At 42.3% G+C, this 26270-nt stretch overlaps 1 protein-coding gene across 3 annotated transcripts in view; it reads left to right on the top strand.

Annotated features, from left to right (window-relative positions):
• Adcy8 (adenylate cyclase 8) overlaps positions 1–26270 on the top strand; it is a 289342-nt gene that overhangs the window by 245196 nt on the left and 17876 nt on the right. For all 3 annotated transcript variants that reach the window (XM_008845490.2, XM_029569544.1, XM_008845491.1), the window contains 2 exons: positions 4145–4223; positions 14359–14517. In XM_008845490.2, coding sequence (XP_008843712.1) covers positions 4145–4223; positions 14359–14517 — 238 coding nt within the window. The remainder of the gene's footprint in view (positions 1–4144; positions 4224–14358; positions 14518–26270) is intronic.

The raw sequence follows: 26270 nt of genomic DNA, 5'->3' as shown, positions 1-26270 counted from the left end.
ATATGATATATTGGTTTCTAACTTTTTACAATTTTTTATGTGTATGAGTGTAATGTCTACATGTGTTTGAGTGCACCCATGTCGTGCAATGCCTGCAGAGGTTAAAAGAAGGTGTTGGATCCCTGGAAGTGGAGTTACAGATGGTTGTTCGCTGCCACGTGGGTTCTGGGAATCAAACCCAGGTCCTCTGCAAGAATAATCAGTGCTCTTAACTGCTGAGTCATCTCTTCAGCCCCAATTTCTAGTTTTTTTGAGCAATCTCCACACTTATCTCCATAGTGACTGCACCAGTTTGTACTCCCACCAGTAGTGGATAAGAGTTCCTTTCCCCCACAACCTCACCAGCCTTTGTTCTTATTTGGTTTGGATTTTTTGTTTGTTTGAGTGCTTTCTTTTAGCCATTCTAAGTGGGGTAAGATGAAATCTCAAAGTGGTTTTAATTTGCATTTCCCTGATGACTAAAGATGTTGAATATTTTATTAAATATTTCTCAGTCATTTACATTTCACCTTTTGAGAACTATTAATCCTCTGTCAGAGGTATAGCTGGTAGACTGTTTCCCATTCTTTTGGTTGCCTCTTCACTTAAATGATGACGTCCTTTGCTGTACAGAATCTTTTTAGTCTCATGGGGTCCCATTCGTCAATTGTTGGATTTAATGACTGTGGCATAGTGGTACAGGATGCCTGTTCAGAAAGTCCTTTCCTGTACCTGTAAGTTCCAGTGTGTCCCTACTTTCTTCTCTATCATACTCATGATATCAAGTCTTCTGATTAGTCCCTGATCCACTTGGAAATGATTTTTGTGCATGGTGAGAGATAGGAGTCCAGTTTCATTCTTCTACAAGTGGCTATTCAGTTAGTCCAACACCATTTGTTGAACATGCTGTCTTTTCACCAGTGTGAATTTTGGCCCCTTTGTCAAAAATAAGGTGTCTGTAAATCCCTTACCATCTCAATGCTCAGGCCTGCCTGGCTCACTAGGATCCTTCTCCCCTCAGACCTGGCGTCTTGAGTTCCCTTTCCTGAGACTTGCCAGCACCATGTTGTCTCAGCCCTCAGGCCTCTTGGGTCACAGAGATTCCCCCACCCCCGATCTGCATGCTATCCCAGCATTCTTCAATCTTCCGCTTAACATCCATCCTCAGTTTGTTACTTTCTCTTCTCAAATAGTCCCATCACAACAAGGATAGATCCATCCTAATTATAAAATTATCTATATATTTGGTTCCTATCAGACTATTTTGAAAGCAGTAACAATGTATCTTCTTCATTTCTGTGTCACAGCATGGATATACAGTAAATGCTCAACAATTATGTTCTCTGGGACTAAAGAGAAAAAACAATAATGAGATCTACTGTTGGCATCTTATCTCCAAGGAAAATGAACTCACAGTTTTGAATCTTGTTCCAACTCCTGCAGCTTTTTTATTCTCTTGGTCCCCACACACAGAACACTTCCCCAAGAGAAGGCACATGTCCTAGTTTGTTTCTCCATTGCTGTGACAAACCATTCTGACCACTATCAACTTGGGAGGAAAGGGTTTATTTGTCTTACATCTCCCAGGTCACAGTTCATCAGGGAGCCCAAGGTAGGAACTCAGGGCAAGAACCTGGAGGCAGGAGCTGGAGCACAGGCCATGGAGGATCACTGCTTACTGGCTTGCTCCCCTGGCCCCTGCTCAGCCTGCTTTCTTATCCAATATAGGCCCACTTGCCCAGGGGTGGCACCACCCACAGTGAGCTGGGCCCTCCCAGATCACTCAACAATCAAGAAAATGCCCCACAGACTTGGCCACAGTCCAGTCCTATGGAGGCAATTCCCCAGTTGAGGCTCTCTCAACCCAGGTGTGTCAAGATGACACTAAAGCTATCCAGCACAGCACATTTCTAAGTCCCTATTATACCCTAGTGTGCTAGACTGCTCCTTACCCACTATGAGATGGAAGAATATTTTAGTATAAAGCTGTATGAGAAGTTGGTGTTGGAAGCTGACCTTATGCCTCCCTTCTTCTGAGCCCTTGGCACCTGCTGATTTCTAGCGAGAACAGTGAGAGAAAAGCCGGATAAAAGCGCACCCAGGTTGGTACTTCCTAGATTCTTCACTCTAGACACGATCTCCTCTTTTTTTATTTTATCATTTTGTGATTTGTGGTAAAAACACATAACCTGTGATATACTCATCTTGGAATTTTTAATGTTTTAAAAAAAATATTTTTATTCCTTGAAAAGTTCATATATTTATATAATACTTTTTAATTTTATATACCCCCCCCAAACCACATTCCTCCAGCTTTCCTGGGAACCACCAGCCCATCTCCCTCCAAATTCCATGTCCTTTTTTACTATTGTTGCTATTAATAGCAAATCTAGTCCAATTAGAGCTGAACATATGAAAACGGCTATGAGGCCACCCACAGGGCATGGGTAACCTACCAGCAGTGACACACACCCAAAAAATGCATCTACTTCCTTCACCAGTCATCAACTGCCAACAGATCTTCAGTTAGGGATGGCGTCCTAGGAAAGCCTCCTCCTTTCAAGCTGGAATCTAGACTGGCTTGATCTTGTTCAGGTCTCGTGCAGACGACCACAGCCATTGTGAGTCAATATATTGATTAGATATATCTTATTCAAGAGACAATATTTCACAGAGCATCTCCCCATTTTCCAGCATTTAAATTCTTTCCACTCACTCTTTTTGATGGTCCCTGAGCCTTGTACCATCTAATCCTTCATGGCCATGCAGTCTCCTTTAGCCACGTCAGAGTCACTTCTGATTGATTCTTGAGTATATGTGTTTGTGGTTCATAAGACATTAAACAAGGGGATAACATGATTGGGTTTTAGTGGTAAGAAGATTCTGGCAACACTGTAAATAGATTGTGAAGGTTAATTTGAGGAAACTATTGGATATCAGGATGGCTGCTCTCAGACGATAAAGGTGGGTATGGAGAAATGTGGTTTCAATGGGTATATATTTTGGTGGCAGAATCGGTTTGGCTGTGGATTGATAGGGGACTGATAAGGACCAGCTCCTGGTTTTGATTCTTTTTCTGACTCAGTTATCTAAGTGAAGAGATGAGGAGAAGCCTGAGAGGAAGAAGCAGAAGAAAGGGAACACCATTTGATATAAGGAGCATCACAACATGCATAGAGCTGATTTGTAAATGGGTGTTTATTTTGATTTTTTTCTTTAGCCAGTGAAAATGTTTCAACAGGATCAGCAATTTCTACATGTGACCCATGATCACAGTCCAGCATTGCTCCCTCCAACCCTTTGGCCTTCTGGTGTAGAGTCCTGAGAAGCCTCCTGTTGGAGTAACAGGGGGAAAGAAAGGATTCAGAACCTAACAAGGAATTCCTGGTCCTCCTCTGAATGTCCTTTGTGTATGGAAGCCATATCAGCATTTAAATGTCCCCTTGCCACTGATCTTTTCAGCTTGGTCTTTTAAAGAGCCCAGAGCATCCCAGTCCAGTGACCCACAAATCTTGTTGGAAGAAAGGCACATACAGAACAAAGCCCTCATTAAAAGACATAAGTAATAAAACAGGACCAGCAGTCCTCCACACATAGAATTGATACAAAAATTAAAAGAATTCCTATAGAAATTAAAAGATACAAGAATCTGAGCATGAAAGCTTAGGATAAAGACCATCACACAATAAGCATTTTACACTGTCTTCTTTAATAGGTTAGTACCTTTTTAATATTTTTACTGAGTTTTGTGCATTTCATACAACAGTTCTGAAGACCCCCTGGGCCCCATCCATGCCCCTACAAAGGATTACTGAATTCTTGTTTCCCTCCACAGGAATTTTTGTGATGAAAAGGCATTAAATCTTTTTGAAATATAGAAAAATTACTCTGTAAATAGAGATGTTGTTATTAATATTAATGTGAGCATATTATCTGGATGCTAAACTTCAGCATCTTACCAGCTCTGTCCTAGTTGGCCTCATAGGGTTGGTGATCCCTTGGCTTCTGACTGAGGAGACATGAACCCTCAGGACAGCCACTATCAAATAGTGGGTATTCAGAAAACATTTGTTCTTCCTCATCACGCTCCAGTTTGAACCTGATTCCTTGAAGCCCCTTCTTGGATGTTAGTCACCTTGCCATTTTGCCTTTCTTCTTCCCACAGAGATTTCCTGGGGACCAAAGAGGCGTCCCTGCTGCTGATGGCCATGTTCCTCCTTGCTGTGTTCTACCATGGACAGCAGGTAATATCAAATTTTTCTCCAGCTACCCATGGTTACCTGGTATTTACTGTTGCCATAAAACTGCCCTGCTAGGTGTCTCTCTTCTTTGCAGCAAAGGACTGTTGTGAGTCTTAATGAGAAGCTAAGCTGGAGAAGACAGCTTGATAAACAATGTTTTTAGTGCCCTTTCAGGTTATCTCGCTCAAAAACACCACTATCCTAATAAAAGAGCTTTCAATTTCTGGCTGAGACAAACTGGCATCCTTCCCAATTCCATCGGCTGATAGGAGTTTTACTAGAAAACGTGCACTGCGGCAGGGAATGCTCAGGTTTGAGGATCAGCTGAGTCACAGTTCTGTTCCAGCTCTTTTCACCTGTGTGTAGCCCTGGAAAAAGTCTCATTTCCCTGAGCCTCAGTTTTCTCAACTCTAGAATCAAATAATAATACCCAAATAGGATTATAGTGAGGAATCTATTGAGATTATTACACATAGCTTTTCTGTTCTGTCTTATGCACACATAGGCTTATATGAATGTGCATTAGTCACTTTTGTCATAGCTGTGACCAAATACATGACAAGAAGAACCTTGAGAGAGGGAGGGCTATTTGGGCTTACAGCTAAAAAGGGATTCATTGATCCATCATAGCAGAAAAGGCATTCACTCCAGCTGGTCACATTGCATTCGCAATCAAAAAGCAGAGTGGACAGGAAATGGTGTCAGGATATCAAAACTCAAGGCCTGCCACCAGTGACCCAATTCCTCCACAAAGGCTCCACCGCCTAGAAGTTTCATAACCTCCCAAACATCACCACAGCAGCTGGGGAGTGTTCAGACACGTAGGTCTGTGGAGGATACTTCACATTCAAACCACAACAGCATAGGAAGAATCTTACAATTTTCCCTGATTGATTAGACAGCGTGTTTGTCATGTTGATTCTTCTCTCTCTAAGCCCTGATTATTTAACAGGATCTGGAATTATTAGGACATATAAAACCCCATTCTAAAGTCTCTTGGAGGAGGGTGAGCCCTAAATCATGTAAAAGCATTGTGTGAAGAACAAAGCTTGCCTAGGGTCGTCAAGAAAGGGAATGATTCTGCCTGGGAGTGCCATGAAAGGCTTCACCCAGCAGGCTTTGCCTGATCTCAGAAACAACTAGGCTCTCTCTGGGCATACTGAAACCTGTGAACAGCAATCTCCTAGTCACACTTTTGCTCCCTGATAGAAACCATGCCCCTCTAGTCTTGCTGCTCTGCTCTGGATCCTGGACCATCTTTCTTTGGTCTGTGAGCACTTGGGGGGGAAAAAAAAAAAGAGTTACAAGGAAGGAAGGAAAGCAAATCAAGAAAACTGTCAACCAGAACAGAAATAGAAACCTATCCCTAGGAAATCACCATGGAAACAGAGAGGTAACAAACCCTAGGAAACTAAGAATGAAATATAAAAAAAAATCCTAAGATTTTAGATATACATATATAAAACTATTTGAAACAACAGGGGAAGCAACAATGCAGTCAAAAAAAGGTGTGTAAAGTCTTGGTAAGTGAAAGAAATAGGGAGCGTTAACTTCCAGTCTCCAACTGGGTACCTCAATTTCCTCATTTAATCCTACCAACAACCTGGACTAGAGTTATTTTCCCACCCATTTTAAAGATCAAGTCAACCTATGGAATTAAGTGACAGAACTAAAATTCAAATCCAACTCTGTCACCAAAGTCCACACTTCTCCCTTCACCAACCTGGAGCAGAGCAAAGACACTGCTTTCATACAAACACTCTGACTCAGGCATTCAACCTCAGAGTGTGACTTTGACTTGTTTTTTAGCATCTCTGCTGAATTTAGGATGGAACACTAAGCTAAATGCCAAAGTCCAGCCATCGCTAGAATTCTTGTATTTAGGTCCCTCTGGCTGTCCCTGAGCACAGGTATCCTACCTCTTAGGTCTAAAGGGGCTTCCATTAATAAAGGAGAACTTCTCAGTCTGCAATGCAATTATAGCAAAATATAACCCATTCCCATTTGAGAGCTCTGAACCAACCGAGGTGACCCTACAGAAAAATATTTGTGCATTTCGTTACATGGGTCAGAGACAGAAATTCCAAGGCATAGCTGACAGAGCAGACTCTGAGAGTCCTTATCCCATAATGGTACAGGTGTCTTCTCCATCACCATAATGAATTACCTTATGCCCTATCTCTGTCCCCTCCCTCAGATGGTACCCTTCCAATGATAAGGAATAGCAGGGTGTCTTTGGGGGTGACAGGGCCTTTCTCAGCTCTGTTGTGCTTAACTTGAGAGGCTAGGGTCCCAGAAAGTCAATGGCCACAAAGCCACCTCAAGCCAGAGGCTTTCAAGTTCTTATCTCACAAATTCAAAGAATGAAATTCACAGACCACAGAGGATGAGTTTTATTATAGGGAGCTTAGCAGAGAGAAAGCAGAGCTCCTGTAAAGCAGGATGGTCCCTCAGAGTGGAATTCCATTGAGTCTCATTACCCAGGAGTTAATAAGGATTTAGTGGAGGGAGGAGGGGAGAGGGGGGATGACCTGGTCAGTCAAGTTCTTATTCCAAGTGTCCAGGTTCCTTGAGGTCATGTCCTCAATCCAGGAATGGGGTATTTATTAGTCAAGGAAAAAGAGAGATAATGATAAAAACAGACCCCCTTATTGGCATCCCCAGCCTCCAGGTATGGCGGGTTCAGAGACATCTTTAGATAGATGGTTCTGGAATCTCTGACCTCAGTTTACTACCAGATCTAAGGGAATTTCCAACTCTCAGCTAAGAAATAAAGTGGTCATTTTTCTTTTGGGGTCTTTACCCTAAACTGCCTAGCCAACTTCTACCTCTTGCCCTCATCTGATTCAATATATCCTATTCTGCATCTGTCCAGGGAGAACAGATAGCCTGTTAAGATGATGGGTAAGGTAAAAGTACATAAGTGCTTCCTGATAGCCTGATAATTTATGACATTTGGTATTTTCTGACTTTCAGAGATCTTTGAAATTGCTTAACTGCATCCCATAACTGTAACAGCTGTAGGCATAGGCTGGAGCTCAAATCTCAGCTCTGCCACTAAGTGGATATTTGACCTTCAGCAATTTACATCACTTTCTCAGTCTCTGATTCCTCAATTATAAAATACATATGATAATACCAGATTGCTTCATAAGGTTGTTAGAGTATTATATGGGCTGTAACTGTGATACATTTATCACAGTGGCTTACACATGTGTGTCCAAAGTTGTTAGCTACTAACATTTTTATCTTGGAAATAAGCCTATGACACAAACAGGGAATGTACTGCCATCCACCTGTTTCCAAGACAGGAGCAAAAATTCAAATCCCCTGAGGTCACAAAGCCAAGAAATAACCAGACTGAAACAGGAGCCCAAATGCTCTATAGTCTCTGGTTCTTCTGTCTCTGTGCCCTGCCTCCCCGTGGTACAGGCAGCGTTCTGCAGGATTGCATCATTCAGCTGTCTATCTATAGTATCAGGAGGGGTGAGGGGGATGGGGAGTCCTGTACATCCTGGTTACACCCAGCCCACTCCTGGACTTGCTCCTGCGTCCATCAGTTTCCTTTGTGACTCAGAGGCCCTCTATTTTTAATAAAGACTGAATAATGCCCATTGACGCCTGTTGTGCAGCAGCATCTGGTGGGAAAATGTGTAATTATTTATCTCCAGAGTGACGGAGGTGGTTATGTAACTAAGTAATTGGGAAATTTCATTTTGCACGTATGTGGAAGCAATATGCCAAACACGTCCTCCTCCTGTGAGGCAGGTGAATGTTCAAAATGTCGGACAGGGAGAAAGAGCAGTGGATTCCTCCCACCTCATGCCTGATTCACTCCCTGCCCTGGAGGTTTGAGTTTTATCTGTGCATCTCCATTTATAGCAGAGGAAGGTACACCCATACATGGGGGCAGAGATTACTGAAGTTACATTGCTAGTCTCCTACTTCTTAGTCTGACCCCAGAGACCATGTAAAAAGCTCAAGCTTTGAAACCCATCATCCTTTCTTGAGTCTCAGCAATGTCATTCAGAGTGACCTTGAGACATTCAATGTCCCTGAGCAGTCATTTTTATAATCTATAAAGTGAAAATTATAATAGTTATTTGTCAAAATTTGAGAACAGCTGAATGAACTCATATACATACAGTATGTGAACAGAGTGACAGATTAGAGTTTAAATGCCCTGGCCTCAAAGTCAGCCTCTGTCTGTGAGACCTTAGGCAATACCCTACTCCTTACCACGCCCACTACCTCACCTGTGAAATACAGATAACAAAGTGAGCACCTGGTTAAATTGTCACATCATTAAATGCTGTTAATACATGTGAAGAGCTTAGAACAGCTCCTGACCCAAGACAAGGATCCATCGGTGTCAGCTGTCATGTCACAAGCCTGGCATGAAGGACAGGGACAAGGAGCATCTTGGTAATCCTTCCATAGAGCCCACTTCCTATGGTTGGATGAAGATCAGGAGAGTACACTCTACTTCAATTGATACTTTTGCACAAATGTTAACAAATCTTTATCTTTAAAACACCCCGCCCATGTCTTGCATGTACTTTGCTTTCTGTCCCATGTTTGCACGAACCATGCTATATTGAACTGGGCTCTTTCCTTTTAATACCCTCCCGCCACCGCTTAGCTTTGGGTAACTAAAAGCAGAGAGTGTTTCATTCACTTCTGGCATCCAGCATGCACTAGGTGCAATAACATCTTCAGTAAACTAACGAGGATTATTAGCCTGTTGTAGTGGTTTGAATTAAAACGTAGGCTCTAAGTATTTGAGCACTTGGTCAGTTGGTGGTGCTGTTTGCAGACATTCAGGAGGTTCCATGGTTTCACTCTGCTTCCTCTGCCTTCATGAAGATGTTACACAGCCTTCTGGTCCAGCTGCCTCCCACCACGCCTTCCCCACCGTAATGGATTCTTATCCCTCTGGAACTGAAAGCCCAATAAAGTTGCTGTGGTCCTGGTGGTTTATCACAGCAACAGAAAGGTAACTCAAACCCTGTGAGTGTTAGCACCTGGGCCCCTGCCTTCATATGACTGTTCTGCCAAAAGGCTTGGTTATTCGACAACCAGTGTGCCTCTTTCGGACCGCCTTAGATGCAGCGCTCACCATTTAAAGACTGAAAAACAAGCTGTTCATGTCTAATAACTAGAAAATATTTGCTTAGGTCTAAACTTCCAGATGCCCCTGTTCATGTTTCTGAATTGAATTCAATCAAATAAAAACTTAACAGGAGAGGTGGAAGCAATTATTCTGTATTTCAGCATTTTTATTCTGTATGCAATTTTAAAAGGGATAAAAAGTTTTGTTTAGAAATAGGGATAAGAATATATTGTTCTTTTGATAAGTCAAAACCTGATGTTCTTGAATATGGAAGAGAAAAAAAATTCAAAGCATATGTTTGATCTGACCTCATCCAGCGATGCCTTAAATGATAGGGATGCCTTATAAATCTACATTTTATATGTGTCAATGTGCCTTGCATACATCATGCCAATTGAACTATATTATAGATCCATATGCTAGTTCATGTCTCTTAAAGTAGACATATCAGGACAGCTATCCTAGCTGTTAGAGGGAAATCTTACAAGTTGAATGACTTCCCCCAGACCACAAAGAGACTTGGAGGAATGATCAGGACCAACATTGCTTTTTACAACCTGCTCCTCCACACATAGATTTTCTTTTGTTTCTTGTATAGAAAACATCAAATACACAGAGAATTAAATAAAATAGTGTAATAAACTCATAAAGACCCCCAATTCATTTCCAGCCTTTCTTTATCTGTATCTCTATCTTGTTGATCACCATCCCTCCCCTCTAATTATTCTGAAGCAAGTTCCATGCATCCTCCAATTTCATTTGTATTTAAATATGTCTCTAAAAAGAAGGCACTTTTACCACAATGCCATTAACACACCTCTAAAAAAAACCAGCCATCCACTAACTGCCAGGCAGGTATTTATTAATTAAAATTGAACTTTTGAAGTTTGCTTATTCAAATTTAGAACCAAATATAGTCTGTGTATTGCCATAAATCTTTTATAAATCATTAGAATCACCTTCCATCTCCTTTTATCTTGAAATAGTTCCTGAGAGCCATCTGACTTTGGCAATGTCACTCTGTCTAGTGTGCTAACTGTACCTTCCAAGGTTACGGAACACACCTTTGTTCTTTGATTTCTTTATTGATTGTTCTGTGCACACACTCAGTAAAAGCCAGTTTCGGTTTTTACTACAAAAATATATAATTGGTCTCTTTATGAGTTACAGTTATGAGGTACATAATGTTTCTTCATCTCTGTTTTATGTTAGCAGCTATTCATAATAACCTACATTCATTAGTTTTATAGTGGCAACCTAATCTTATCAGATGCACACAATTTGTCAGCTGGAATACACGTAAAAGGAAACCGTACCCTCCCCAACCGTATGTCACCTACAGGTGTAACTCATAAAGCAAAGACAAATGTGGAACTCTTTAAGGTCCCTGTAAGTTCGCCAACATGTCTCTTTCCTCAGCATTATTCCAAGGTAATAGATGGGATTTGGTTTCTTGAGTATCACTATGAACTTATGCATTTTAATTTGTTTCCCATGTCTATTCATTGTAATTGCTATTCTTATGAAATCTCAATTTGTCACATCTTTGACAACTGCAAGCCTGTTCAAGCTGTGTTTTAAGTCCTTTTGACATATCCCATTAGTTTCTGATAGGCTTGTTTATGATATAAAAATATGCATTAGGGTTATGAATTTTCTGTCCTAAACTTCATAGATTTCTAACAAGAGTAGAGATTTTTTTATAGGAACTCATGTTTGGAAGCTGCAACCTACAAATTGGAAGTACACATTGAGATCAGATTTTCATTGTTCCCTGGCTTCTATTTCAGAGAGTGGAGCTGGAAACACATACCCCGACTTCACAGCAATGCTTCTGTTTCTTGTTCAGAACCACAGGCTTTTTACGACAGCATTTCATGTAGCCCAAGTTGGTCTCCAACTCAGTATGTAGCAGAAGATGGCCTTGAACTCCTGGCCCTCCTGCCCCCATCTCCCAAGTGCTGGGATGAGAGGTGTGTGCCACCACCCATCCTCACCACTGGTTCTTATAGCCTCCTAACTCTTGTGCCCATAGATCCTTTTTTCCTCCCCCAAAATCCCTGTTTTCAGTGACAATATTGTGCTTTCTCATTTGCTTCATCATACAATTCACATATAATAGTCTAAGATTAATAAGAATAGTAATAATAAAATTAGTTGTAATAATTAATATATATCTACAATATGATTATCATAAGCAGATTTCTGTGTGTGTGTGTGTGTGTGTGCGTGTGTACATTCATGTGTGTGAATACAGTAGTGCAAACACATGTGGAGGCCAGAGGACAGCTTTGAATGTTGGTCCTTGCCTTCCACCCTGTTTGAGACAGGGTCTCTCTTGGGTGTTCTGCTGCTGCAGCTGCATGTGCCAGGATCCCCAGCCTGTGAGCATCCCTGTATGGATGCTGGAATTACAGATGCTCAGGCAGCACATCCAGGTTTTATACAGGTCCTGGGGATTCAAACTCAGGTCCTAACACTTGCATGGCAAGCACTTTTCCACGCACTGAGCCATACTGGAAACAGCTTCAACGTTCTTTCCAAGTACTTTCCAGGCATTAGATGCAGCTTTAACAAGCCCTTAAAGTTTCTGTTTATCCTTAGGGTGTTTCCCTCTTAGGAATGTGTCATCAGATATCCTAAGGATAAAAATAATGTTTAAGGGGCTGGAGAGATGGCACTGACTGCTCTTGCAGAGGACCTAGGTTTGATTCCCAGCACCCAAATGGCAACTAACAACCATCTGTAACTCCAGTTCCAGGGGATCCAACATCCTCTTCTGACCTCTGAGGGCAGTGCATGACACGGGTGCACCTACCTACATTCAGGCGTTATACTCATACACAAAATGAAAACAATAAATAAAATGCTTAAAAATAATAATGTTCAAGCTATTTGCAATAACCATGTCGTACCAAAGGAAATCCATCTACACAACTAGTATGAGTTAATAATTTTAAAGAAAATAAATTAACTATTGTTTCAAAAGGCATTTGATATATTTCCTCTCTGGGTAGACAGACAAGGAATTTCATTTGCCTATTTCTCTGTTGTTAAAGAAAAATTTTCAACCTATTTAATTTTGTAATTAAGTAAAACATTTCCACGATTCCAAAGTAAGGTTTATGCACACAAAAAAGATCAAATTAAAGAACTTTAGATGCTATTTCTAATACTCCATCCAATTCTCTAATCCTTTCTTTCTTCATCTCCTACATAATCACTGTTTATGGTACATTATCTAGTTTTAACAAATAAATTAGGACTTGTGTAAGTAAAGGTGTGTGTGTATGTGTGTGTGTGTGTGTGTGTGTGTGTGTGTGTGTGTATACACTCTTCAGTAGGTGATATATGAAGTAACAGTATCTATGTTCTTTCCCTTGGAGACTACCCATCAAAGCATAGAGAAATCTTCATTTCTTTTCATAGCTGCATGATGTTCCATTGTGTATATTTCTATAGTTTGTTCAGACAACAAAATGAACACTTGGATTCTTCCCAGCTTTTGCTGTTACAAACGCTGATGAATGAATAACCTTGTGCCTGTGTCTGTTCATATTTTTGCTCTCCACTGAGACTTGAAAATAAGACGAAGAAACTCACCGAATGTTTTTAGCCTTTGAATTCAGAACATGCTACCATGTGTTCAATGGTGCAGCATGTTGTTTGTGTGGCTTGTTAACGACTTTGAAATAATGATAAGTCTGTGACAAAGATGCTTTGTGAGGAGCCCTGGAAAGGAAGCTGCCTACCTCCAAAACGAGGGAAGCTAGGAGGAGCAAGCCACACAGGAAGAGAGCAGTTCTATGTGTTGAGCGTGGTCCCCTAACTACGTTTGTTCTACCCGATGTGGTCAGTTGTGTTCATCACAAATTCAGAGGAGGAAACTGAGATGAAGTCACTGCTAGTCCCATGTGACAATGTCTGTTTATAGCCAAAAGCTCTAAGGTATATCTGTCTGACATAAAACCCAGTATTTCTGTAATATTCCTCCGTTCGTTTTTCCTTATTGCCTGGTGGTCAAGAGTTCAGACTTTCAAGTTGGGAAATTAAGCTCAGATCCTGGCTTCATCCTTAAGTTTGTGTGATCACCTTAATCGAGTGATTTAAGCATGTTTGCTTTGATTTCCTCACCTGTGAGAAAAAGATTGAAAGTGATGGCTTCCAGTTTGAGCTGCTGCTTGATTAAAGGATTGGCCTAAAACAACACCTGGCACACAGTAACTAACATCTAAGTGTTATTCATTTTTATTATTCTTATTTGTTGTGGTAACAAATACTGTCAAGTATCTGTCATATGTCAGACATAGTCCTCATGGTAAATGTCATAGGCTGAGGCTGCCTTCACAAAACGCCTTAGTCAGAGTGGCTCACATGCAGAAATTTATTTATTCACAGTTCTGGGGGCTGGAAAGCTTACTATTGAGATACAACAGGGCTGGTAGCTGATGAAGGATCACATTCTGGCTTTCAGAGAACTACCTTGCTATGTCTCACCTGGCTTTTATCCAGTGACACATGGAGAGAGGAAAAGCAAGGTCATTTGTTCATTGGTGTTTCTTCAAGGGAGAGCAGGAATCTCATCACAAGGATTCTGCTCTCAAGGTCTCCTTGAACCCTAATTAACTTTCAAAGTTCCCATTACCAAATGCATGGCATCAAGAGTTAAGGTTCAAGATATGAACTACTGGAGGCATGATACACATTCGGTCTATGAGAGTAAGAATATATCACACAGATGAAAAGCATGAGGAGTACATACCACCTACAGTCCAGTAGAGAGCACAGGCCGTCAGGTACTCCTACACTGGAGAACACAAGCATGGGTGCAAATAGTTCCCAAAGGGCAGGTGTGTAGGCCTGCAAGCTCTAATCATACGCTGGCTGATCACCTGGCTTCAGGTATATGCCTCCACTTGTGTAGAGTCCCAGAGGAAATTTCCCCACCACCTTCCAGAGGTATACACCTATTTCTGGGCCCCAGAGGTTCACCTGCCACTTCGCTTTGTCTCTTGTGAACTGCAGCTGGAGTACACAGCCCGCCTGGACTTCCTGTGGCGAGTACAGGCCAAAGAGGAGATCAATGAGATGAAGGAACTTAGAGAACACAATGAAAACATGCTGCGCAATATCTTGCCCAGCCACGTGGCCCGTCATTTCCTGGAGAAGGACCGAGACAATGAGGTGAGCCCGGGCCCATAGAGGGGGTGGTGTTCAGCTCATCACATCAATTGCAAGCTCTGGGAAAATCCAGTTATCCTCCTGAAAAGGTAAGAACGAAGACCATACCTACCACATAGTACCTGGCAGTCCAGCCTGTCAGTTCTACAAAATTTACACATGGCTTCCCCTGGCCTCTAATAATTCATCAATTACATGGAGATAAAAATCCCCATTAATTTGAATTTCAAATTCATATATGTGTATGCATGTATTTTTGTATATATGTTGAGGCTGGAGAGATGGCTTAGTGGTCAGCAGCACTGGCTACTCTGCCAGATTCAGTTCCCAGCACCCATGTGGTGGTTAACAACTGTCATAATTCCAGTTCTGGGGGATCTAACACACTCTTCTGGCATCTATGGGCATTGTACAACACAGGTGTACTTACCTTCAGGCAAAACACTCATACATATAAAATAAAAATAGTTTACTTAAAAATAAAAATAGTTGATAGATAGATAGATAGATAGATAGATAGATAGATAGATAGATAGATACTCCATTGGAACAACAATAGAGAGATCTCCAAAAAGTCCACTTCTAAGTATTTCCCCAAAAGACTTGAAAGAAAGGCCTCAAAGAGACGTTCATTTCATGCACTTAGGATCCTTATTTACAATAACCAAAAGGTGGATACATCCATATGTGGATACATGAATGAAGAGGTGTCATATATACATCAGTGAAATGTTATTCATCTATAAGAAAGGGCATTCTGGCACATGTTACAACATGAACAAAATTTATGCTAAGTGAAATAAACCAGTTGCCAAAAGTACAGATACTGTGTATAATTCCATTTACATGTGGCATTGGACTTGTCAGATCCATAGATAGAATTATGATTGGCAAAGGCTGGAGGGAGGGTGGAATGGGTAGTTAACTGTATCACAGATACTCAGATTCGCACAATGAAATGAGTTCTAGGGTAGTAATGATAGTTTCTCAGAAGTGTGAATGTACTTAATACCATTAAATTGTAACTAAGTGGCAAAGATGGTCAATTGTGTACGACGTATATTTTAAAGTAATGATTATATGTGTATATGTATGTTTACGCAAATATATGTGTGTACATGTGACATGCATATATATGTGTGTAAGGGCATCTATATTCTTAGCACAATGCCTCACATGTAATAGATGCTCACAAACTGTTCTTTCTTATTGCATCATGCCTTAAGGGCCACCCAGAGCAGGAGACTGTGAATTGTAAAATCAAGGTACTCAGAGGCTTGTGCCCACTCTGTACGCTCTTCCAGCTTCTGGTGACACCAATCTTTCTAGGTGTCACCAATCTGTGCCTGAATCCTCATGTGGCCTTTTTTATGACACTATCCATTCAAACTAGGGTTCACCTTATACCAGTATGATCTCATTTTTAGTTCACTATGTCTATAAAGATACCACTTCCAAATACAATCTGATGTTCCAAATCAACATGAATTTGATGAGAACACCATTCAGTCACTACAAAGATAAAAGTATAGTACTGAGTGATGTGGACAGAAACCTGGCCAGGGCTTATCTACCAGGCTTTTGTGGGCTATAGTAAGGCTTTGGAACACTTTTAGGTGGACAGTGTGGCTTGGGAAAATTTTAAGCATAACCTAATTAATTAGATGCATGGGTTAAAACACAGAACTATAGGCCATAAGATCGGAAACTAGATCAAAGATCCAAAAATAACTCAGATAAGAGCCCCATGGGAGGCGTGGGAAATGGCGGAGACAGAGAGGAGATGAGTTCCATCTGTGGGAAGTGGAACTGAAGGACTCAGTAATGGAGCTTATGTAAGAGATGAGAAGTAAAAGCCCAGAAGCAACTGTGCAACCCTGTAGCCTCCAAGGGAAAGTTCCTCAGGAAAGGACTGAATGGCACCTTCAAATGTTGGAGGGTGTGAGAAGGTTTGGCTTTGCTCTATGGGGCTCTACACCTAGTATCATGGACAGATGCACAGGGGTCAACACTGGACTGTGCCTTAGGAGGGAGCCTCACAAGCCTGGAATCCTTAGGCTAATTCATTCTCACAAGACAGTAAGCTCCACAAGAACAAGGAGCATTCCTGCCTTGATCATCACTTATCCTCACACCTGGTCCTTCACTCCTTGCTAAAACGTGCCAGAAGAACCAGCTGGCCCTTCTGAGAAATGCTAAAAAGGCAACAAGAATTGTCTTATAGGATAGGCTAAAACAACCTTTCCAAGACTAGATTTACAATCAGAGCTCTGTAGGGACTGAAAACCCTTAGAACAAGGTTATATCAAGCTAGCCCTTAGATAAACCTAAGCCAATTGTCTGCGACAGAGACCACTGGTTGATTGGTTCATTGATTTGTTTTAATTTTTGGATATGATGTCTTTGAGCACAGAATGGAATCTCCAGTTGGCCCATGTAACCCTGCCATTCATGGTACCTCTAAGACCTCCCAAACAAGTTCAAGTTTGTGTTCCTCGCCTTGTGTCCTTAGGTAGCATAGCTGGGAGAGACCTGTGGGGTCCATTTCCCATGCAAGTTGCTAAAGAAAAATGAGTGGAAGAGAAGCCGAGGGATTCCACAACTTAAATATGAACTACTGGAGCACTTGGGTCCTGGAGGAGACATAAGATGAAAGTCAAAACCACCCATTCTTCTCAACAGATGGGTTTTTTGGAACTGAGCTTGGACCTGGTTTTCCTGACGGTCTGTGAGGTCAGGCTTTGTTGCAGGAGTTGACAGGTGCTAGGGCAGAGAGAATGTGGATGTGCATCAGTTGAAACCACCAGATGGAAAGGAGGAAACGCAAGAGCCTCCACAGGGAAACCCGAGACAGTGAAGAAAAGCTGCTTGTAATCATAGCACCAAGACAGTGAGGTACCTGGGGAAGAGCAAAGACAGACTGATGTCTTCCCCAAAGGAAAAAAATCAACTGGAGATGTGTACGACTTCATGTCTTCAGCCAGAGACTGAACAACACGTATGATAACTTTGGCCTTGCATATATGTATAAGACCTGTGCTATAAGAATTATTTGAGGCTTCATAAATGTTTATATAGTTCACACTCAGTGACAGTTAACCACTAAGCATGTTCCTATTGCCTTAGAAAAATTATTGCATTATCGTGAAGTACCATTTATTGAATACCAGCATGCCAGATACTGAGATAGGCAACTGAAAACTAGCTTTTATCCCATTCACTCTGAGAGTTCTACCAGCCCACATTATTGGAGAAGAAACTGTGGCCCCAAGAGATTCACCACAAGCCTCACATTCTCTGAACATAACTACACCTCAAATTCAGTCCTAGCTTCTGTGACACTCCTTCCTCTTACATTTTAGATAGGGCAAGATTACAGTGTGATGTATGTGAATGTGTGTGTGTCTGTGTGTCTGTGTGTGTGCACAATCATACACGTGTGCATACACACACATGAGAATGACAAAGAGAAAAACGGAGAGAGAGGGGGGAGAGAGAGGGAGAAAGAGAGAGAGAAAGAGAGAGAGTATAGAGTATAATTCACAAAGAAGGCATGGCAGGACAGGGCCCATTACAAACTCTCAATTTCATACTTACTCTAAGAGGAAAAAATATTTTTAGCTTCTCCTTTGGCTGATCATCTGCACTTGGATACAAACCTCTGAGTATGATTGGGGCATCTTTGAAGTTCACAGGCCATACCAGTGGCATCACCTCCTGCCTGGCCAAGCAACCTTCCCACACTCGTGGTTGACCATCACATGGCCTAGAGGAGTCACCTGGTGCATGAAGACTCCAAATGAATTGTGTGATCAACATGGGTCTCACAATGCAGGTGACAATTCCATAGACCTGGGCAAAGAGGAGCAGGGCCTCTCACTGGGTCACTGGGGAAGTCAGAAAACTTCTCACATGTATACTCATGTGTGTATGTGTTTGTGTGTGTGTGTGTGTGTGTGTGTGTGTGTGTGTGTGTGTGTGTTGAAGACCACGGTAGCTGGAAACATGCTCAGAGCCATCAAGGATACCAGACTCTTTCTTTTCTCAAATTTTAACCCCTCTTATAGAATGCCACGTGATCCAGTGGGGAAAGTCCAAACTGTTAATCCACATCTCTGTCATTTACTAGCTATGCAATTTGAAGCAAGTTAGTTAAGCTCTCTGAAACTGTTTCTTCATGTGTAAAGTTCTAACTGTATCACACTGTAGGGTTCCAGGTGCTAATCAGGCAAGGAAGTAGGGCACGTAGAATGTCTCAGACAGACCCATATGGTCAAAAGTACAGAAATTCAGTGTTGCAAGGTATTTGCTAAGGAGCAGCAAGACCCAAGGCCCTTGGTGTTTTACAAACATCAGAGGCCAGAGCAGAATATCAGAAATACAAAGGAGAAGTCTTAATGAACTCTGAGCAAGTATCCCTCTCATGTTTTATCTGAGTACAATTGAAAGGTAAGAATTATTATCCCTTCATAGATAAAGAAAGAATCCAAGACCCGGACTGGGTATGGTGGTGCACTCCCTTAATCCCAAAACTCAGGAAGCGGAGGCAGGTGGATCTCTGTGAGATCTAGGCCAGCCTGTTCTACATAGTAAGTTCTAGGCCACTTGGGGCTACAGGGAGATCCTGTCTCAAGATGGAGGGGTGGAGGGAGGGTAGGAAGAATGGCAAAGGGGAGGAAGAAAGAGAGAGAGACAGAGAGGGAGAGAGAGAGAGAGAAAGAGAGAGAGAATTCAAGGTTCAGCAAAGGGAAAGAATTTGTTCAAGGTCATAAAGCTAACTCAAGGTCAAATCCAGGCATATGCACCACTTAAACCAAAATGTTTTTTCTTCCCCCTGTGAGTCAATGCAAAGAAGGGAAACAGCAACAAATGATGACTCAAGCCATCCATATGCAGGGTGATGGGCAGGGCCTTGCCTTGCAAGCATCCTATCTAAGGCTCTTCACTGGGCCACATGCACAAAGGTTCTTGCAGTTTCTGGTATTACTCCTAGCAGTTTTCTTGCATATAAAGCCAGCTTAGGTCCCAAGCCTAGATAGGTCACTACGGCCAAACAACCAAGTACTGAGTCCTGGGAAAGCCACAGTTCTTCATACTTCCCTTAAAGGCTGTGGCAATGCACTAACCAGGACAACTGTCCTTCATGCCGGAGAGCCCACCTCGATGAAAACTGGCTGTTACTCAACATAACGCCCCATTTCTCTATCTGCTTAGTAAGGGAAATAACACTGACCTTGTTGAGCTGGTGTAAAGGCCTCATTGGGTAAACTATACCTGTGCCAGCAAGTGCCAGGATCTTCAGTATAGAAAGGCCACAGATGTGTCCAAAGAGCCATTTGAGCAGTGTTGGTTCCACTTCTTGCCATTTCTGTGATGATGAACATGTGATGAACCTCCCTGGACCCCACTTTCCCCTCTACAGAGGGACCATCATAATGCCTCCCAGCTTCACCAACTTCTGATGACATACACACTGATTATTATACATAAGACACTAACATGGTGCTTGGCACATTGTAGGGTCATGATGGTTGTTAGCTGCTATAATTTTGATGAATGTGAGCTACCCTTTTTTTCTATATCTTCTCGATCATAACCCCACCTCTTATTCATGTATTTACCCATTCATTCAACATGAAGTTGCTGAGGGCCAGCTCTGTGTTAGGTGTTGTTCTAGATATTCGTTAAACAATAGACAAAGTCAGAAAGGTCTTGATGTTAGGAAGCATTTATGGTCTTGAGAAGAAAGACAATAAAGAAGATGAAAATTTAGCAGTATCAGTACTGTTCAATTCCATGAGGGCAGGAAAAGATAAATAGTGAAATAGAAATGGCACCTTCACTGGTGTCTTAGTCCCTTTATTTTTGTTATAATAAAACACCTGGGTTGGTCAATTATAAAGAACAAGCAATTATTTCTACCCAGTTCAGAGGCTGAGAAACCCCAAATCAAAGCACCGGCAGGCTTTGTAACTGGTGAGATCCATTCTCTGCATATAAGATCACGCTTGTAATGCTGTATCATACATAACAAAGAGCAGAAGAGGAGGGACACTCCATCAAGGCCTTTTACAAGGGTCTTGGACCCACCCATGACCCCTTCATGGCCTCATCACCTATGGACTCCCATCTCTGACAGGATCACATTGGGGTATAAGCTTCAACATAAGAATTTAGAGTACACTTTCAGACCCTAGCAAGGTCATGGAAATCTCTCTGAGGTGGCTTTGAACAGAGACCTGAGTGACATGAAAGGGTATACGGTTAACCAGTCTCAAACATTCTTTCTCCCTGGCTTTACTTGGTATAAGATGCACAGAACGTAAAATCATACAGGCCTGGGTGGGTAAAGGATCAGGCCACAGTTCCCTGAGAAAAGAGGACAGAAAACTCTTCAAATCAGCATGTGAAATGGAAGAAAGTTTGCCTGTAAATGTTCAGAATCCTCCACAAAATCCAAGCCTGTACTTCCCACAGAACAAGATGACAATAAAACTAACTTTCCTATATTCATCAATCCTTCCCCAGTTTACAACATATTTTTATCTTGCTTAATCCCAAAATAGCAAGAACAGATGGCACACTCAAAGTGGTTAATTAGAGTGAGTTGAATAAAGAAACCATCTCGAAAGGTGTGGGTAGGTGAGATGGAGTTCTGCCATAGGACTCTCCAAGTCCCATCATCCTCTTCTCCAATCTGTAAGGTTAGGGATGAGCTGTACTGGTCACATTAATAACCCAGTTGAAGGTGCTAAGTAGGAGATAGGAGGGAGAGGAAAGACAGTGAGTATGAGATATTTATTCCTTTGGATTCACTGTGGCTGCCTGTGTCCTTCCACAAGATTCCTTTCAAGACCACTGCTGCGTTGGCTCAAATGTAATGTCAACTTTGGACTATTCTCATCCCTTCTAAAGGGATTCCATCCTGAAGGGATGATACCTTTCTTGCCACTAGCACTGGGTTCCTGGAGGATTTTTTAGGGTTTCCCACTTCTCCCCTTCCCTTCTCAATCAAGCCCTTTGTAAATGGACTTGAATTATCTTGACTGGAATGTGGCACTCTCTGCACTAGCACTGGGTTCCTGGAGGATTTTTTAGGGTTTCCCACTTCTCCCCTTTCCCTTCTCAATCAAGCCCTTTGTAAATGGACTTGAATTATCTAGACTGGAATGTGGCACTCTCTATGTTCCTAACCGAAGCAATGGGGATGAGGCAGAGATGGGAAAGACTGCCAAGTCAGTGTGTTTCTCCAGTTCTGCCATGGTGAAATCAATGGGAACGCATTCTAAGGAAGGAAAGGTTTGTTTTGGCTCCTGGTTCCAGAGGTTTCACTTTATGCCAACTGCCTGCATTGTTTTGGGCCTGTAGTGAGGCAGAGTATCTCAGCAGAAGAGTGTAGTAGAGCAGAGATGTTCACCGCACCTCACCATGCCAGGAAACAGCAAAAAGTTGGGGAGTAGAGGACAAGATTTACGTCTTCAGGACACATTCCAGCGACCCAGTTCCTCCAACTAAGCCACGCCTCCTACTTTTGTATTGCAAATCTATCAAAGTATTAATCTACTGATTAGGTCAGGGCCTTCAGGACCCAGCCACTTTCCATCAGCTGGCAACCAACTATCCAATACATGAGCCTGTTATAGGCATCTCACATTTAAAACATGCTATTCAGCAGTTGTGAAAAACTGCCTCTACCAAAGGGACAAGGGTACAGGCAGTCCTGAGACCAATGGCAAACCCACAGCCAGCTGTGATGGGGAAAAATAAGTGGTCGGCTGCAGCAGAGCATTTCAATGTGACCCGAGGCAAATGCAGAGCAAGAGGCAGCCCTCTGCTTCCACCGCTGAGGAGGTGAAGTTTGGAGGACCCACCTTGCTACCCAAAGTCATGTAACCAGACCTCGAGGATCATCTCTCCTCCTCCCATAGTCCTGCCTTGACCTCCCAGGGAAAGACCTCCCTATATCTTCTACGTGCTGCGGAAGTATTAGATCATCTGATTGGAGAGGATATGAGTAAGAAAAATCACAGTGATTGGGTCATGAGTCAGTAGTGACGGCCACCATGCTAGAGGCTCATGAGGACCCAAGGCTGTGCTATCCCCTCAGGGTCTTGTTTGTGCCCAAGATGAACACAATTTCTCCTCACATCTAGAAAATCCCATAGTACAACCCTTCTTTCCTGTTCCTCATGAAGATGGAAACATACCAATCTCCTTGTTCTGTTCCTATAAGCAGGTGGATAAATAGAGTCCAGCTCCAACTCCTGAAGAGGACCCACAAGTTCCCATTTTGGCCTCATGTTTGTCCAACCGATGATTACCTCAGAGTTTGTGCTTGTGGGACTGTCTTCATGGATATCGGTCTCTTCTGGCCACTCTCACCACCAGTTAGCAAAGAAGAGAAGTGAATCTCAGCCACACTTTCCCCACCCCTCTAACTTCCAACAGATACAACAATCAGGAGCTGACCTGACCTCAGGTCATATTTCTTCAAGTTCACTTCTTTTGCTATCATGGATCCCTCCAACGACAAATCAGCTATCCATTCAGAGCCAAATCAGTTTCCAGTTCCAAAGATATCTATTCTTCCTTATCATTGCTAGAATTGCCATTGTTGCAAAATCATCATTACTGCTATTTGTAGTAGCTCGGGCTCTTGAATCAGATTCCAGCTCTACCTCTTAACAACTGTGGAGTTTGGGCAAAGTTCTTAACTCCACATGCCTCAGCTTCCCGTGGATAAATTCATGGCCATAACTGTATCTGTCTCAAAGGTTCTTGTGGGCATTAAATAAGATGATTCTTGCAGTGTTTTGTGATGTGCCTGGTATATAACTGCTCAATGAAAATAGCTAATAGTATTATTTTATTATTTAAGAAATCAAAGCAGGAGACTGGGGAGATGGCTTGGTGGGTAAAGCATTTGCCACACAATTTTGAAGACCAGAACCCAGACACCCAGCACCCATGTAAATATCAGGTGGGTGTGGAAGAGACATGGGATCCCAGGAGTAAGCTGACTAGCTAGACTGCCATACTATTGAGCTCTGTGCTTATTTGAGAAATTCTGCCTCAATGAAGAAAGTGAAGAGCAATCAGATCAAAAAAAGGCTCTTAACATCAGCCTCTGGTCTCTGTGTGTATGTGCACATAGGTGCATGCTCACTCACACAAACATGTCCACATTCATGCAAACAGACATACAAATGCACACACATTTGCAATCATGCATGCATACCACACAGACACAGAACACTGAAAAGGGGAATCAGAGCGTTCTGAATGTTGGCAACTCTGAGAACCAAAGAAAAAGAGAAGAGTGGGGGAGGGGTTAGATTCATTAGAACTCAAGAGGGCAGACACATTTAAGAAGCACCAGTGAGATGAGAAAGCTTGAAGAGGCCACAAATGGTCAAAGTGTAGAGAATAAGAGTCTACAGAGTATGGGTTCCCCGGGTAGGACTCCCATACTACACTTAACCCACTCAGGTTCAGGGTCCATTGCAGAAGAGGAGGAAGATAAATTGTAAGACCCAGGGGAGGAGGTGCATAACCATAAGGAAACAGAATCTTACATGCTCCTGGGACCTTGATCATATGAACTTATAGAAATGGTGTCAGCATGAACAAGACCCATGGAAACTCAATCAAACAAAAACCCAGCATAGAACTGGGGAAATGGACAGCAGGCCCCAACCTTAGCCAAAGATCTACTGGCTGCTGATCACTGCTGGGTGAGGGAGAGTTGATCTTCATTAAGGGAGAGACTCTCGGTAGGCTGACTAGACCCCCAGCACTTGAACTTGCACTGAGGGACGTCTGGGTACACTAACTTGACTTGATAGGCCTTTACATATATGACAGAATGCATGAAATCCAGTTGGGAGGGCTATACAGGAGTGTGGGTGGGGAAGGGGGCACAAAAATGATTAAGATGTTTTGTATGAAATGCACAAAGGTTCAATAAAAATATACACTAAAAAATTGTAAAAGAAAAAGAAGAAACACCAGTAAGGGACTAGAGCGATAACTCAGTGATTAACTCACTGGCTACTCTTGCAGAGGACCCAGGTTCAGTTCCCAGCACCTGCACGGTGGCTAGTCTGTAACCATAGTTCCAAGATCAGGAGCTCTTCTGATCTCCATGGGCATTGCACAACATGGGTGCACTTAAATACATGCAGGCAACACATTCATACACATAAAATAAAAATAATAAACAAAACATTTTTTAAATGAAAAAGCACCAGCAAGTAGCCATTTTATATAGAGGAGGCATTTCAGTGCAGGAAGTAAATAGAAGTGAACTAGGCATTTATAGGAGAGCTTTCAGAGGGTAATATTTTCTATTTTCTCTGTATTTTTTGTTGTTGTTGATGGTGGTGGTCTTTTTGAGACAGTTTCTCCCTGTAGCCCCAGCTGTCCTGGAACTCGCTATGTAGACCAGGCTGGCCTTGAACTTACAGAGATCCGCCTGCCTCTGCCTCCCAAGTACTGGGATTAAAGGCGTGAGCCACCACCCCCGGCTTCTCTGTATTTTTTAAGAAAATAGAAATACATGTATAATGAGCTGAATTATGCCTCATCAGAATTCCTGTGTGAAATATGAACCCCAAGAACCTCAGTATACCTATATGGAGAGAAGGAGACATGATTGAGTCTCACGGGCAGATGGGAGTCTAGGTGAGGAGCACAGGTAGACACAGGAACACAGGCATCTGTGGGCTGAGCAGAGAGGCCTCTGAAGGCCTTTGATCTCGGGCCTCCAGCCTCCATAATTGTGAGAACAAAATTTCTGTTGTTTAAGCCACTTTGTGGTAGCAGGCTCCCAAAGCAATACTACAGGTAATTGAGTAATAGAGACACTCACCCTCAAATCACAGCCATTTAGAGAACATGATTCTGTAATTTTATATTTATGCCAATTCTCTGATCCATGAAGCAAAACTGGCTTCCTTCTATCAAGACCCGCTCAAGGCCAAGGTGAGCAGGACCCCATCTTAGCTGTTTGCTGCTGCTCTGCTCTGCAACTATGATTGCCTTCTTTCTTCCTCCAACCCAACTCCACTGGGCCCAGCCAGTCACCAGCTGCCTGTGCCCCTTTGGATGAAAACTAGATTGATCAATACTTCAAACTCCAGACTGATCACAAATTAATGACACCACCTTTCTCAGACCTAGGGCATGACAGAGGAAGCACCCACAGGTGTGGAAAGTAAGAACACTCTGGACCCCTCTGGCCTTGTCTTCCACTAGTAGCTATGTTACCCTTAACTCCCCTGTCTCATTTTGCTTATCTGTGAAGTGAGGCAACTTCACTGGATTATTCAAACCCTGAGTTCATGGAAAAGCAGTTTTTAAGCTTTAATGTTTCCTACAAAGGCCACAAAGCTGTTAACTCACCTTTGAGGGTTTTCATTGTAACAGGCCCTATATAAGGTATGTATTGCATCAAAGATATCCAAAAATGCAAACTGCACTGAATGCACTAAGATGAATGGTATGTGGTGTTTGTCATCATGGGATGCACACAAAGGAATGGTTGGATACAGGAAAAGGATGCAGGGGCAAGGGGTATGCTACAGAGATGCTTGGGGTGATTCTACAGCACTGAGCTCAGCCTCCTGACACCATTCAGGAGACTTGAGAATTTATACAAAACACTCTCTACATGGATAGTGAAGACAGAAAACAAGAATTTGCCTAGTTAAGGTGGTTAACCTCAAAGCTAGAAGGATATTTCTCATCAAGAAATG

This window comes from Nannospalax galili, unplaced genomic scaffold (assembly GCF_000622305.1).
Source record: "Nannospalax galili isolate Female #2095 unplaced genomic scaffold, S.galili_v1.0 scaffold380, whole genome shotgun sequence".
Classification (NCBI taxonomy): Eukaryota; Metazoa; Chordata; class Mammalia; order Rodentia; family Spalacidae; genus Nannospalax; species Nannospalax galili.
The sequence above is the reverse complement of the archived record's forward strand: the minus strand, read 5'-3'. Positions and strand labels throughout refer to the sequence as shown.